We start from the raw sequence: 12,955 nt of genomic DNA on the forward strand, positions 1-12,955 counted from the left end.
GAAGTTCAGCCCTCGTGGGGTAGACTGTGGGAGCAAGGCTGATACAGCATAATGAAAGTGACCAGGCCCTTTCCCTTGTTGTTTTTTGACTGTTATTATCTCATCCATGTTTGATCCTTTTCTTATTTCCATCACCAAGGGCTCCTGAAACTCTTGAAATTTACCCTCTTTCACAGGTCAGGTGATGATTTCCGGAATACAATTCGATAACCATACACAAGAGGAATTGCCAACACTCCAGATTGAATACTCAACACTCAGTGAAGAGAGTAAAGGTTTGTATTTTCTGCACCTCAGGGAAGAGCGAAGGGCAGTGAGATTGAGATCAATGACTAATGACCAATGATTCAATCAATAAATCTATATCTTGAGACCTCAACATTGCATAAATGTTTCATGGTGAGTTTTGTGCATGTTCCACCAGGATGTATAAATCTCAAAAAATTTCTTTACCTTCTTAGTTTGGGCAAGGATAAATATTTAGGTGTCAAATAAGGAGTATCCTGCTATCATGAAAAGAAATTAGAAAAACTTGGTATGAGTGTTCTGCAGGGAATTTGTGAAACATTCCTCTGTAGGTTGACTCTTGATACCAAAGCTGAGAAATTATTAGGAAGGTCTCCAGTCCCTTTCCCATGTCCCATTTTGAATATTGTTTATTATCCATATTTGTTCCCTCCTTTGTCCACTCTTCACTACCATTTTATTAGGCATATTTGATCCTTGTTTTAGTTCATGGACCAGGCCTCCTGAAATCTGGAATTTTCTGTTTTTCATAGGTGTGGAGACAAGCCATAAACGGGTACTTGAGAAGCGTTCAGTAGTACATGTGGTCAAAAGTATCCTCGGCGGTGTGATTAAAGGTTTGATCTTCTTGTATTTCTGGGGAGAGGAGAGGGCCCTGATTTTTGGAACCAGTAACCACTGGCCAATGATTCAATCAAAATACCTGTTTAATGAAACCTGAAGAAGAATCCATAAAAGTTGGCATTAAGAAAGCTTTTGGGCTGTTAAATTAGTGAAGTTGATGATATGAGGGTCCTGTGTTCTCTAGGACATGGAGGCTCCCCACAACTCCACTTCCACTTTGCCTTGCACATCTGTTCATTTTGGTGTGTCTAGATTTATCCTTAATATTATTGTGAGATTCATATTTGAGTTGTCTTCTTGAGTTTGGTCATCAGTTTAACTGAGTTATTGAACATGGACATGGGGTAATGGAACTTCCCAGTTTTAGACACTTTGTCAAATCATGAGGAATGTGTCCGCATGGTTGGTATCTGAAGTGAGGACAGTTCTGAGACCTGAACATGCAGAATGTATATTCACTCCCCTGATTCCTTCTCTGAATTAAATTGCCTGGTGGCACACCCAGTGGGTGTTTGGGGAACTGGATGTTGTTTTGAGAGACACCACATATTTGGTGTCAAGGAAACCCAAGTCACTCTCCCTTGTGCTTTGGGAGCTCGGGTGAGTGCTGGGCCAGGAGAGTAATGAAAGTGGGACACTGTACCCAGAAGCTGTTACCAGTTATCAGTATTTTCAGAGTTCCATGCAGAATAGGATAGTATATAAAGTGGATTGTGACAGGGTGTATCTTGCTCAGACTCTTTCACCCTCATGCCATGTGTCCTCTGGTAAGTCATCTATAGTCCTCATCTGAACAGCAGATAAGAGCTACATGAATCCTTTGAACATGAAGTGAAGTTTCTTCAGTTGTGTCCGACTCTTTGCAACCCATGGACTATAGCCTGCCAGGTTCCTCTGTCCATGGGATTTTCCAGGCAAGAGTCCTGGAGTGGGTTGCCATTTCCTTCTCCACTGAACATATTATCAGTCATAAATATAAGCAGTTTATTCACATTTCATGGCCATGTTTGGTAATTTTCCACAGGATATGTTCATGAAATATTTCTCTACCTACTTACTTGGGGCCAGAAAGAAAGAATATTTATGGGTCAAATAATGATTATCCCTTTATTTAAAAATTAATCACACAGACCCTGACCACTCAGATATGGGACTGCTGGGAAAGGATGCAAACCAGCCCTTGGCTCATGGGACCAAGCCTTGAACAATATTAGCTAATTGTCCAGGCCTTTTCCTTTGTCTACTTTTTCCTATCATTTTATTTTTCATATTTGAATGTTGTCCTGGTTCATGGTCCAACAGTCGTGAAAATTTTGAAATGTTTGTTTTTCTTAGGTACCAAGATTTTCGGAAAGGGAGCCAGTATACTAACAGGATTGGCTGAAATAGTCAACAAAGCCCTTAAAGGTTAGAACTTTCTGCACCTCTGGGGAGAGAGGAGGGCACTGAGACTGAGATCAGTCACCACTGGCTGACAATTCAATACATATGCCTATTGAGTGAAACCTCAATAAAAATCCATAAATATTGCCTCAGAGAGCTCATGAGGTGGGAAGAAATGGTCATGAAGCGAGGGTGCTCTGCTCAGGAAGGCATGGAGGCTCTGTCCATCTCCACTTCTCCCATGTGTGAAAGATCTCCTCCATTTCAAGGTTTCTGAGTTTTTTTCCTGTATGTTAATCTGAGAACAGTGATTAAGAGTTTTCTGAATTTGGTTGCTGGTTCGATTGAGTTTTTGAACATGGAGGTGGAGTTATGGAAATTCTAAGTTTCAGTCACTTGGTCAGAAACATGATAACTCAAGAACACAAGGCTGGCATCTGAGGTCAGAGCAGTCTTGATACCTCAACCTATGCCATCGGCCCTGACTCCACAGATATGATATCAGAAGTCAATGGACAGTGGGAGGCCTGTTGGGTGCTGGGAATTGGATGGTTGGTGGAAAAACCACGTATTTTTTGTCAGGAAAAATAGACTCACCCAGGCTCACCCTCCCCTGTGATGTGAGGGCTCTGGTGAGGCTTGGGGAGAGGTGAGTAGTGAAAGTAAGCCCCTGGACCTGGAAATGCTCACCCGTTATTTATATTGTCGAGTTCCTAGCCAATCAATAGTGTATCAAATGTGATGTGACATGACAGTATCTTGTCCTGACCAGGCCGCCCACATGCTTGTGTCCTGGGCAAGTTATCAGCAGTTATCCCCTGTTCCTCATCTGAACAGGGGACACTTGTTACATTAGTTCTTAGAATAGATGAGGAGTTATTAATAGAAACAGTTTATCCATGTGTCAGGACCAGATTTGTCCACTTCCCACCACAATGTGCTAATCTGAAAAAATATTCTCTACCTACTTGCTGTGGCCAAGTAAAAATATTTCTCTATCAAATAATGTTTACTCCTGTGTTGTTAAGAGTAATCAAAAGATGTCAAACCTCGGAGGAGGGCAATTGCATGGAAAGCAAGAAACACAGCCCTTGTGGGGTAGCCTGTGGGAGCAAGGCTGATGCAATATAATGAAAGTCTCCAGGCCCTTTCCCTTGTCTTTTGACTGTTATTATCTTACACATGTTTGATCCTTTTCCTGTTTCATGGACCAGGCCTCCTGAAACTCTTGAAATTTACACTCCTTCATAGGTCAGGTGATGATTTCCGGAATACAGTTTGATAACCATACGCAAGAGGAATTTCCTACACTCAATATGGAATACTCAACACTCAGTGAGGAGATGAAAGGTTTGTAGTGTCTGTGCCTTGGGGAAGAGGGAAGGGCACTGAGATTCAGATCAATGATCAATGACCAATAATTCAATCAGTAAGACTATTTATTGAAACCTGAACAGTGCGTAAATATTTGGATTCAGAGTTTTCTGGGTGGTCAATACCATTTTGAGGGTGCTGTGTTCCCTGGGGAATGGAGGCTCCACACACCTTCACTGCCCCTTTTCCCTACTCCTCTCCTCCATTTCACTGTGAATGTTTCATGTATATTCATCTGGGAACAGTAAGTAAGTGTTGTCCAAAGTTTGGTCATCATTAACACTCAGTTATTGAACATGGAGTTGGGATCATGGACCTCTCCATTTTAACCATTTGGTCATAAGCAAAACTAAGTGGGGACCACATTGCTTGCACTAAAGTGAGGACAGTCTTGGGTGCTCAACCTGTGGGATCTGCAGTAACTGCATAGATTTCATACCAGACATCAGTTGACTGGGGGACACCCAGTGGGTGTTTGGAGAATGGCTTAATGTTGGTAGAGACACCATATATTTGTGATAGGATAAACCCAGGCTCAGTTTGCCCTTTGATTTGGGGGCTTAGGTTACCTTATATACAAGGAAGTAATGAAAGTAGGTCGCCAGCTCCAGAAACTCTTACAAGTAAACTGTGTTTCCTGAATTCCTGGTAGAATCATATATTATATCAGATGAGTTGTGTGACACCATAGCAACTTGTCCTGACTCTATCATCCACATGCTCTGTTTCATGGGAAAAGTTATCTGCAATTTCCTCACCTGAAGAGGGGAAATACGTTACATACATCCTTTGAACAGAGTTCCAGTCATGAGTATAAAGAATTTATGCCCTGCTACCTTAGTGTCTACAGCATTTGAAAGTTTAGTTTCCTGACAAGGAATTGAACCTAGGACTACTTAATTGGAATACAGATTCCTAACCACTCGACCACCTCAGAAGTCTTATAGATGTTCTTCAGCTTATCAGAGGCATTATACCTATCTTTCTTAAAAGACTTAATGAGGAGATATACATTTGTACATGATTACTATATCATGCCATCCCTAGCAACATTCATATTCTGTCCCAGAAGGGGTGTTTTCACATAGGCATTTCAATTTGACCACACTCCACAACCCTAACATTCTCTCTTGCAAACAAACCGGTGGTTCTAGTTGTTGTCCTTGTACGGAGCAGTGATGACCATCCTCATAACTGTGCCATTGTCCCTCTAGTTTCACCAACTTCTATGCCTGCCTTCTGCCTGGAGCCTAAAGTAACAGGTGGCTGCAATACCATGATGACCAGGTACTTCTACAATGCCCAGACCGGCCTCTGTGAGCAGTTTGTGTATGGTGGCTGTGAAGGAAATGCAAACAACTTTGAGAAGTTAGAGGACTGCATGAAGACCTGCTCTCAAGAGGCTGGGTCCCTGTGGTAAGACAGGGGGCAGGGCACCGGAGGAGGGGAAGGGCCGGGGAAAGAGGTGGGGCTCAGGGGGCCACACGCCATTCACCCTGCACAGCGTCCTCCTCCTCGCTGCTGCCAGGAGGGGAGGCTGCAGCGTCCTGTGAAACCCACACTGAGCGAGGTCTCCAGGGAGAGAATGGCAGAAGGTCAACCCCTGATGCCTCTTTGTGGGCATCTCAGCCTGATCACATGCTCCCCTTTCTCAGTTGGGAACAGCGATTCAGCCACCCTCCAGGGCAGGTCTGCAGTGCTCCTGAGCACCCCACCTAGGCTTAGAAAACTCACTTCCTTCTTGTTTGTGATTCGGGAATGTGGTTCCATATTTTTCTGAAAATACAGGATCTATTAAGTTGACCATTGTCCAGGTCTGGGGCTACACTGATGGCACTCAACAAGTTCCTTTCTTTTTGCAGAGGACATGCGAAGAGTAGTCCCTGAAACTCTGATGTTCGAGGAGGACTCCTGCAGGGCTGGGCTGTGTCTACATCTGAACGTCTTCAGTCTCCTCACAGTCCTTCTCTCCCTGCCCTCCTCAGCAGAATGTGCCTATTTCCTTTCCTCTATTGATCAACACATCTAATTCTCTTTTATCCAGGTGGCTCTCATCACCATGAGAGCATGTCTTGCGTTTACCCCTAGCACTTCACACAGTTCCTGACACCAATGAGGCTGTTTATAATTATTTGAGTAAGGAAGGAGTAAGGTAGGAGCACATTGCTCGGGACCACATTAACTCAGAGCCTGCAGTGTAACACAGGATTTTTGTTTTCACCCCCATCCTCACGGCATCCTCACTTTCATCCCTGTGCCCACCATCACTGCTCTCCTTGTGGGTGTCCAAGGTGGTATTTCCAGAATCCAGTTCTGAGCATCAGTCATGAGAGAAGAGTTTCATTTAAAAATGTTTCTTGATCGTACAATGATTTGCAATTTTCATTTCTGTAGCCTCAAGCACTATGGGTTATATTTCAATAAATGCACATTCAAAATTAAACTGACTAGAGTGGAGTCTGTTGTTTGTAATTACAAACCTCAACCAATAGGGTCGATGGAAATGGTGGTCCTTCTCACTGTTCTGCAGACTGTGAGCACCTAACCTTTACCTTTCCACAGACTCTGCCCTGCCAGGTATAGGAAGCAAATTCATTATGTCATCAATGACTTCTTAATAGCTGCACAAGTTACACAGAATCCTGGGAGATACACATGTCAACATGACAGCTTTTCTTCCTTACTTCTAAGTTCAGTCAAACTGGGGGGCAGGCTGTCCTCCTGACTCTCAGAAGGAGAATGGGCGTGAGGTTCAGTTGTCCACTTTTCTAAGAAATCCAATTCCTTGAGGTCACATGTGGGGAGGGGGTTTCTAACAAGAAAGGGCAACTACTGTTTAGTATCCCTGGCTCTGTGTTTGCATTTTGCCCGCATTTTTCTATTCATCATGCTGAGAATCCTTCAAGGGAGGAAATGGAGACAGAGATGGCACTTAGGTGCTGTATTCATTTCCAAATATGGCAGGTCCCTACTCTCCCAAGCAGAGGGTCTTTGATGATGCTTTCTTGCTCAGCATCTTGGAAGATTTAAAATGAAGGCAACTTTGGAAACAGACAGTATCTGTTTCACTATGTCACAGAGACCAGAGCAAGTATTAGTATTTGAATAAAGGAGAACACACAGGGAGTTGGTACTCCTTTTCATATCTTTCCAGTCCTGGGAAAACTGTCAACATCTCTGAGCTTTGCTTTCTTTATAAAAATAAGGAGAAGGCTTGTACTTGTCAATGTTTCTAACCAGAGAACACTAGAATACTCCCATTTCTAGTTGAACTCATTGAGTTTATTACTCACTGCAGCAAGGAAGTGGTATTATCTTGGATAATAATATGCAGTCCTCTTAAGACAATGTTAGAAAGAACTTATAAGATGTGGGCTTCTGAGCTGAATTTGGGGATGATTTCAGATAGCTGGCTTTGTCTGAATGGATGATATTTAGGAAGTGTGATAGTTCTCTGAGTATCTTAATCTTAACTCTAAGAGGCAAAGACTAGATAGGGGTTAGAGATGTACTTGGCCAAGAACTAACAGTCACTCAAGATAGGAAGGTGTATGGTCATATTGATGGTTTGTGTAATGTTTCCTTTGCTCAGTGCTCAAACATGATTATCCAATGTCCTATTTTTGTGTAGATCTCTCACCAACCCAGAATGGTCTCATCTGGTGTGGAAGCATTGTAAAATGTTTATGTTGAGCAGGAGAACAGAAGGGCCATTGTGGTACCAGCTCAGGTCTTGGAATGCAGAGGTTGCTTTTCTCTTTTTGAATCTCAAAGGGTCGTGATGAGAGTGAAAGAGATGTATTTGTTAAATGCTTTGTTCCAGTGTTATCAGAGTAACCATTTGATGAATGTCAGACATGATAATAGTGATAGTAATACTATGTTGTTGCTGTCATTGTTGCTCAGTCACCCAGGTGTGTCCCACTCTTTGTGACCCCATGGACTGCAGAATGCCAGGCCTCCCTGTCCCTCTCCCAAAGTTTGCCCAAGTTCATGTCAATTGCATCAGTTTTGCCATCCAGCCATCTCATCCTCTGACACTCTTTTCTCTTTCTGCCCTCAATCTGTCCTAGTATCAGGGATTTTTCCAATGAGTTGGCTGTTCACATCAGATAATCAAAATTCTGGAACTTCATCTTCAGCTGTTCCCTTCCAATGAGTATTCAGGGATGATTTCCCTTAAGATTGGCTAGTTGGGTCTCTTTGCTGTCCAAGGGACCTGCAGGAGTGTTCTCCAGCATCACATTGTGTAAGTATCAATTCTTCGGGCTCCGCCAGGTCTCAGAACCATACATGACCACTGAGAAGACCTTAGACTTGAGTATATGGGCCTTTTTAGGCAGAGTAATGTCTCTGCTTTTCAACACACTGTCTAGGTTTGTCATAGTTTTCCTAACAAGAAGCAATCATCTTCTGATCTCATGGCTGCAGTCACCATCCACAGTGCTTTTAGAGGAAATCTGTCACTACTTCCACATTTTCCCCTTCTATTTGCCACGAAGTAATGGGGCCAGATGCCATGATCTTAGTTCTTTAAACATTTAGTTTAAGCCAGCTCTTTAACTCTTCTCCTTCACCCTCATCAAGCAGCTCTTTGCTTTCTACCATTAGGCTGGTATCATTCACATATCTGAGGTTGTTGATGTTTCTCTCATCTCTTGATTCCAGCTTGTAACTCACCCAGCCTGGTATTTCTCATGATGTGCTCAGTGTATAGGTTAAACAAACAGGGTCACACCAGACATAGTTGATGAAACAGAGGTAGATATTTTAATGAAATTCCCTTGCATTCTCTGTTATCTAGTCAATGTTGGCAATTTGGTCTCTGGTTCCTCTGCCTTTTCTAAACCCAGCTTGGACATCTGGAAGTTATTGGTTCACATAACCCTGAAGCCCAGCATGCAAGATTTCAAGGCACGACTTTATCAGAATGGGAGGTAGGTGCAATTGTCCAACCGTTAGCACATTCTTTAGTGCTATCCTTTTTGGGAATTGGGATGAGGATCAACCTTTTCCTATCCATGACCACTGCTGAGTGTTCCAGATTTGCTGACATATTGAATGCAACACCTTGACTGTATCATCCTTTAGGGTTTTGCATAATTACTGGAATTCCATTGCATCCACTAGCTTCATTAACAGCAGTGCTTCCTAAGGCCCACTTGACTTGGCAGTCCAGAATGTCTTTCTCTGGGTGTCTGACCACACCATCATATTAATCTGGTTCATTAAGATCTTTTTTGTATAGTTCTTTCATGTAGTCTTTCCATCTTTTCTTGATCTCTTCAGTGTCTACTAGGTCTCCACCTTTCTGTCTTTTATTGTGCCCATCTTTGGGTTAAATGTTCCCTTGATATTTCCAATTTTACTGCAGAGATCTCTGGTCTTTCTCCTTTTGTTTTCTTCTAGTTTTATGCACTGTTCATTGAAGAAGGCCTTCTTTTCTCTCTGTGCTGTTCTTTGGAACTGTGTATTTAGTTGGATATAGCTTTCTGTTTCTCCCTTGTTTTTTGCTTCTCTTCTTTCTTCAGCTACTTGTAAAACCTCCTCAGATAACCACTTTGCCTTCTTGTTTTTCTTTTTTTTTTGGAATAGTTTTGTTTGCTTCCTCCTATAAAATAATATGGACCTCTGTTCGTAGTTCTTCAGGCACACTGTTCACAAGTTCTAATCCCTTGAATCTATTTGTTACCTCCACTACATATTCATAATGGATTTGATTTAGTCATACCTGGTTGGCCTAGTAGTTTCCTCTGCTTTCTTTAGTTTAAGCCTGAATTTTTCTATGAGAACCTGATGATCTGAGCCACAGTCAGCTCCAGGTCTTGTTTTTGCTGACTCTACACAGCTTCTCCATCTTCAGCTACAAACAATGCAACTGATTTGATTTTAGTACTGATCATTTGGTGATGTTCATGTGTAAAGTTGTCTCTTGTGTTGTTAAAAGAGGGTATTTGCTATGACCAGTGCATTCTCTTGGCAGGATTCAGTTAGACTTTGCCTTGCTTCATTTTGTTCTCCAAAGCCAAACTTGCCTGTTACTCCAGGTATCTCTTGACTTCTTATATTTGCATTCCAATACCCAGTGATGAATTGAACATTTTATTTTGTGTGTGTGTTAGTTCTAGGAGGTCTGTGATTGTGGTTTTCATTCTGTCTGCCCTTTGATGGATAAGGATAAGAGGCTTCTGGAAGCTTCCTGATGGGAGAGATTGACTGTGGGGGAAACTGGGTCTTGTTCTGATGGCCAGGGCCATTCTCAGTAAATCTTTAACTCAATTTTCTGTTGATGGGAGGGGCTGTGTTCCCTCTCTCTTTTCGACCTGAGACTAAAGTATAGTAGGGGTAATAAAGATAATGGCGACCTCCCTCAAAAGGTTATGCACTCACTGTTGTATTCAGTGCCTCTAAGCCTGCATCAGGTCCCTGTCAACCCATACCTCCACCTTAGACTCCTGGACACTCCCAGACAAGTCTGGGTCAGTCTCTTGTGGGGTCACTGCTCCTTTATCCTGGGTCCTGGTGCTCACAAGGTTTCGTCTGTGCCCTCCAAGAGTCTGTTTCCCCAGTCCTGTGTAAGTTCTATAATCAAATCCCACTGGCCTCCGAAGTCAAATTACCTGGGGATTCTCAGTCCATCTGTCAGATCCCCAGATTGGGAATTCTGTTGTGGGTCCTAGAACTTTCTTAATAGTATGAGAGTTTATTTGGTATAATTGTTTTGCAGTTTGTGGGTCGTCTGCTCAGCAGCTATAAGGTGGGCTTAATGGTGACCTCCTCCAGGAGGGCTTATGCCACATGCCATGTGACCCAGGTCTGCTGCACCCAGAGCCCTTGCCCCTGCAGCAGGCCACTGTTGACCCGTGACACCACAGGAGACACTCAAACACTCAAAGGCAGGCCTGGCACATTCTCTGTGGAGTCTCTGGGTTCTGGTGCACACAAGGTTTTGTCTGAACCTTCCGAATATCTCTGGTGGGTATGAAATTTGATTCTAAATGTGATTTTGCCCCTCCTACCATCTTGCTGGGACTTTTCCTTTGCCCTTGAACTTGGGGTATCTTTTTTTTTGTGGGATCCAACATTCTCCTTAATCACAGAAAACCACAATCACAGAAAACTAATGAAACTGATCACATGGACCACAGCCTTGTCTAACTCAAAGAAACTATGAGTCATGCTGTGTAGGGCCACCCAAGACAGACAGGTCATAGTGGAGAGTTCTGACAAAACATGGTCCACTGGAGAAGGGAATGGCAAGCCACTTCGGTATTCTTGCCTTGAAAACCCCATGAGCAGTATGAAAAGGCAAAAAGATATGACACTGAAAGATGAACTCCCCAGGTTGTTAGGTGCCCAATATGCTACTGGAGAAGAGTGGAGAAATATTTCCAGAAAGAATGAAGAGACAGAGCCAAAGCAAAAACAACGCTCAGCTGTGGATGTGACTGGTGATGGAAGTAATGTCCGATGATATAAAGAACAATATTGCGTTGGAACCTGGAATGTTAGGTCCATGAATCAAGGTAAATTGGAAGTGGTCAAACAGGAGATGTCAAGAGTGAGCATAGATATTTTAGGAATCAGTGAACTAAACATGGTAAATTGGAAGTGGTCAAACAGGAGATGGCAAGAGTGAACACTGACATTTTAGGAATCAGTGAAATAAAGTGGACTGGAAAGGATGAATTTAATTCAGATAACTATTATATCTACTACTGTGGGCAAGAATCCCTAGAAGAAATGAAATAGTCCTCATAGTCAACAAAAGAGTGTGAAATTCAGTACTTGGGTGCAATCTCAAAAATGACAGAATGATCTCTGTTTGTTTCCATGACAAATCATTCAATAACACAGTAATCTAAGTCTATGCCCTAAGCACTGATGCCAAAGAAGCTGAAATTGAAAGGTTATGTGAAGACCTTTAAAACATTCTAGAACTAACACCAAAAAGATGTCCTTTTCATCATAGGGGACTGGAATGCAAAAGTAGAAAGTCAAGAGATACCTGGAGTAACAGGCAAGTTTGGCCTTGGAGTATAAAATGAAGCAGGGCAAAGGCTAACAGAGTTTTGCCAAGAGAATGCACTGGTGATAGCAAATAGCCTCTTCCAACAACACAAGGGAAGACTCTACACATGGACATCACCAGATGGTCAACACCAAAATCAAATTGATTGTATTCCTTGCAACCGAAGATGGAGAAGCTATTTACAGTCAGCAAAAACAAGACTGGGAATTGACTGTGGCTCAGATCATGAACTCCTTATTGCCAAATTCACATTTACATTGAAGAAAGTAGGGAGAACTACTAGACCATTCAATTATGACCTAAATCAAATCTCTTATGATTATACAGTGGAAGTGACAAATATATTCAAGGGATTAGATATGATAGAGTGCCTCAAGAACTATGGATGGAAGTTTGCAACATTGTACAGGAGGCAGTGATCAAGACCATCCCCAAGAAAAAGAAATGCAAAGGGGCAAAATGGTTTTCTAAGGAGGCTTTACAAATAGCTGAAAAAAGAAGAGAAGCTAAAAGTGAAGGAGAAAAAGAAAGATACATCCATGCAGAATTCCAAAGAATAGCAAGGAAATATATGAAAGCCTTCCTCAGTGATCAATGCAAATAAATAGGGGAAAACAATAGAATGGGAAAGACCTGAGATCTCTTCAAGAAAATCAGAGTTACCAAGGGAACATTTCATGGAAAGATAGGCACAGTAAAGGGAAGAAATGGTAGGGACCTAATAGAAGTAGAAGATATTAGGAAGAGGTGGCAAGAAAACACAGAAGAACTATAGGAAAAATCTCTTAATGACCTAGATAACCATGATGCTGTGATCACTCACCTAGAGCCAGACATCCTGTAATGCGAAGTCAAGTGGGCCTTAGGAGGCATCACTACGAACAAAGCTAGAGGAGGTGATGGAATTCCAGTTGAGCTATTTCAGATCCTAAAAGATGATGCTGTGAAAGTGCTGCACTCAATATGCCAGCAAATTTGGAAAACTCAGCAGTGGCCACAGGACTAGAACAGGTCACTTTTTATTCCAATCCCAAAGAAGGGCAATGCTAAAGATGTTCAAACTACTGCACGATTGCACTCATTTCACAAGCTACTAAAGTAATGCTCAAAATTCTCCAAGCCAGGATTCAGCAATACATGAACCAAGAACTTCCAGATGTTCAAGATGGATTTAGAAAAGGCAGAGGTACCAGGTATCAAATTGCCAACGTCCACTGGATCATTGAAAAAGAAAGAGAGTTCCAGGAAAACATCTATTTCTGCTTTATTGACTGTGCCAAAGCCTTTGACTGTGTG

General features: G+C 42.4%; 1 protein-coding gene across 1 annotated transcript in view; it reads left to right on the plus strand.

Annotated features, from left to right (window-relative positions):
- Nucleotides 1-5,835, plus strand: part of LOC122448933 — a 35,976-nt gene extending 30,141 nt beyond the window's left edge. Inside the window, 6 exon segments of the mRNA XM_043480590.1 lie at nucleotides 177-275; nucleotides 780-863; nucleotides 2,206-2,277; nucleotides 3,505-3,603; nucleotides 4,842-5,043; nucleotides 5,490-5,835. Of these exon segments, the coding sequence (XP_043336525.1) occupies nucleotides 177-275; nucleotides 780-863; nucleotides 2,206-2,277; nucleotides 3,505-3,603; nucleotides 4,842-5,043; nucleotide 5,490 (557 nt within the window). The 3' untranslated portion in view covers nucleotides 5,491-5,835.
- Nucleotides 5,836-12,955: the final 7,120 nt, after the last annotated feature.

This window comes from Cervus canadensis, chromosome 10 (genome assembly GCF_019320065.1).
Source record: "Cervus canadensis isolate Bull #8, Minnesota chromosome 10, ASM1932006v1, whole genome shotgun sequence".
NCBI classification, from domain to species: Eukaryota; Metazoa; Chordata; class Mammalia; order Artiodactyla; family Cervidae; genus Cervus; species Cervus canadensis.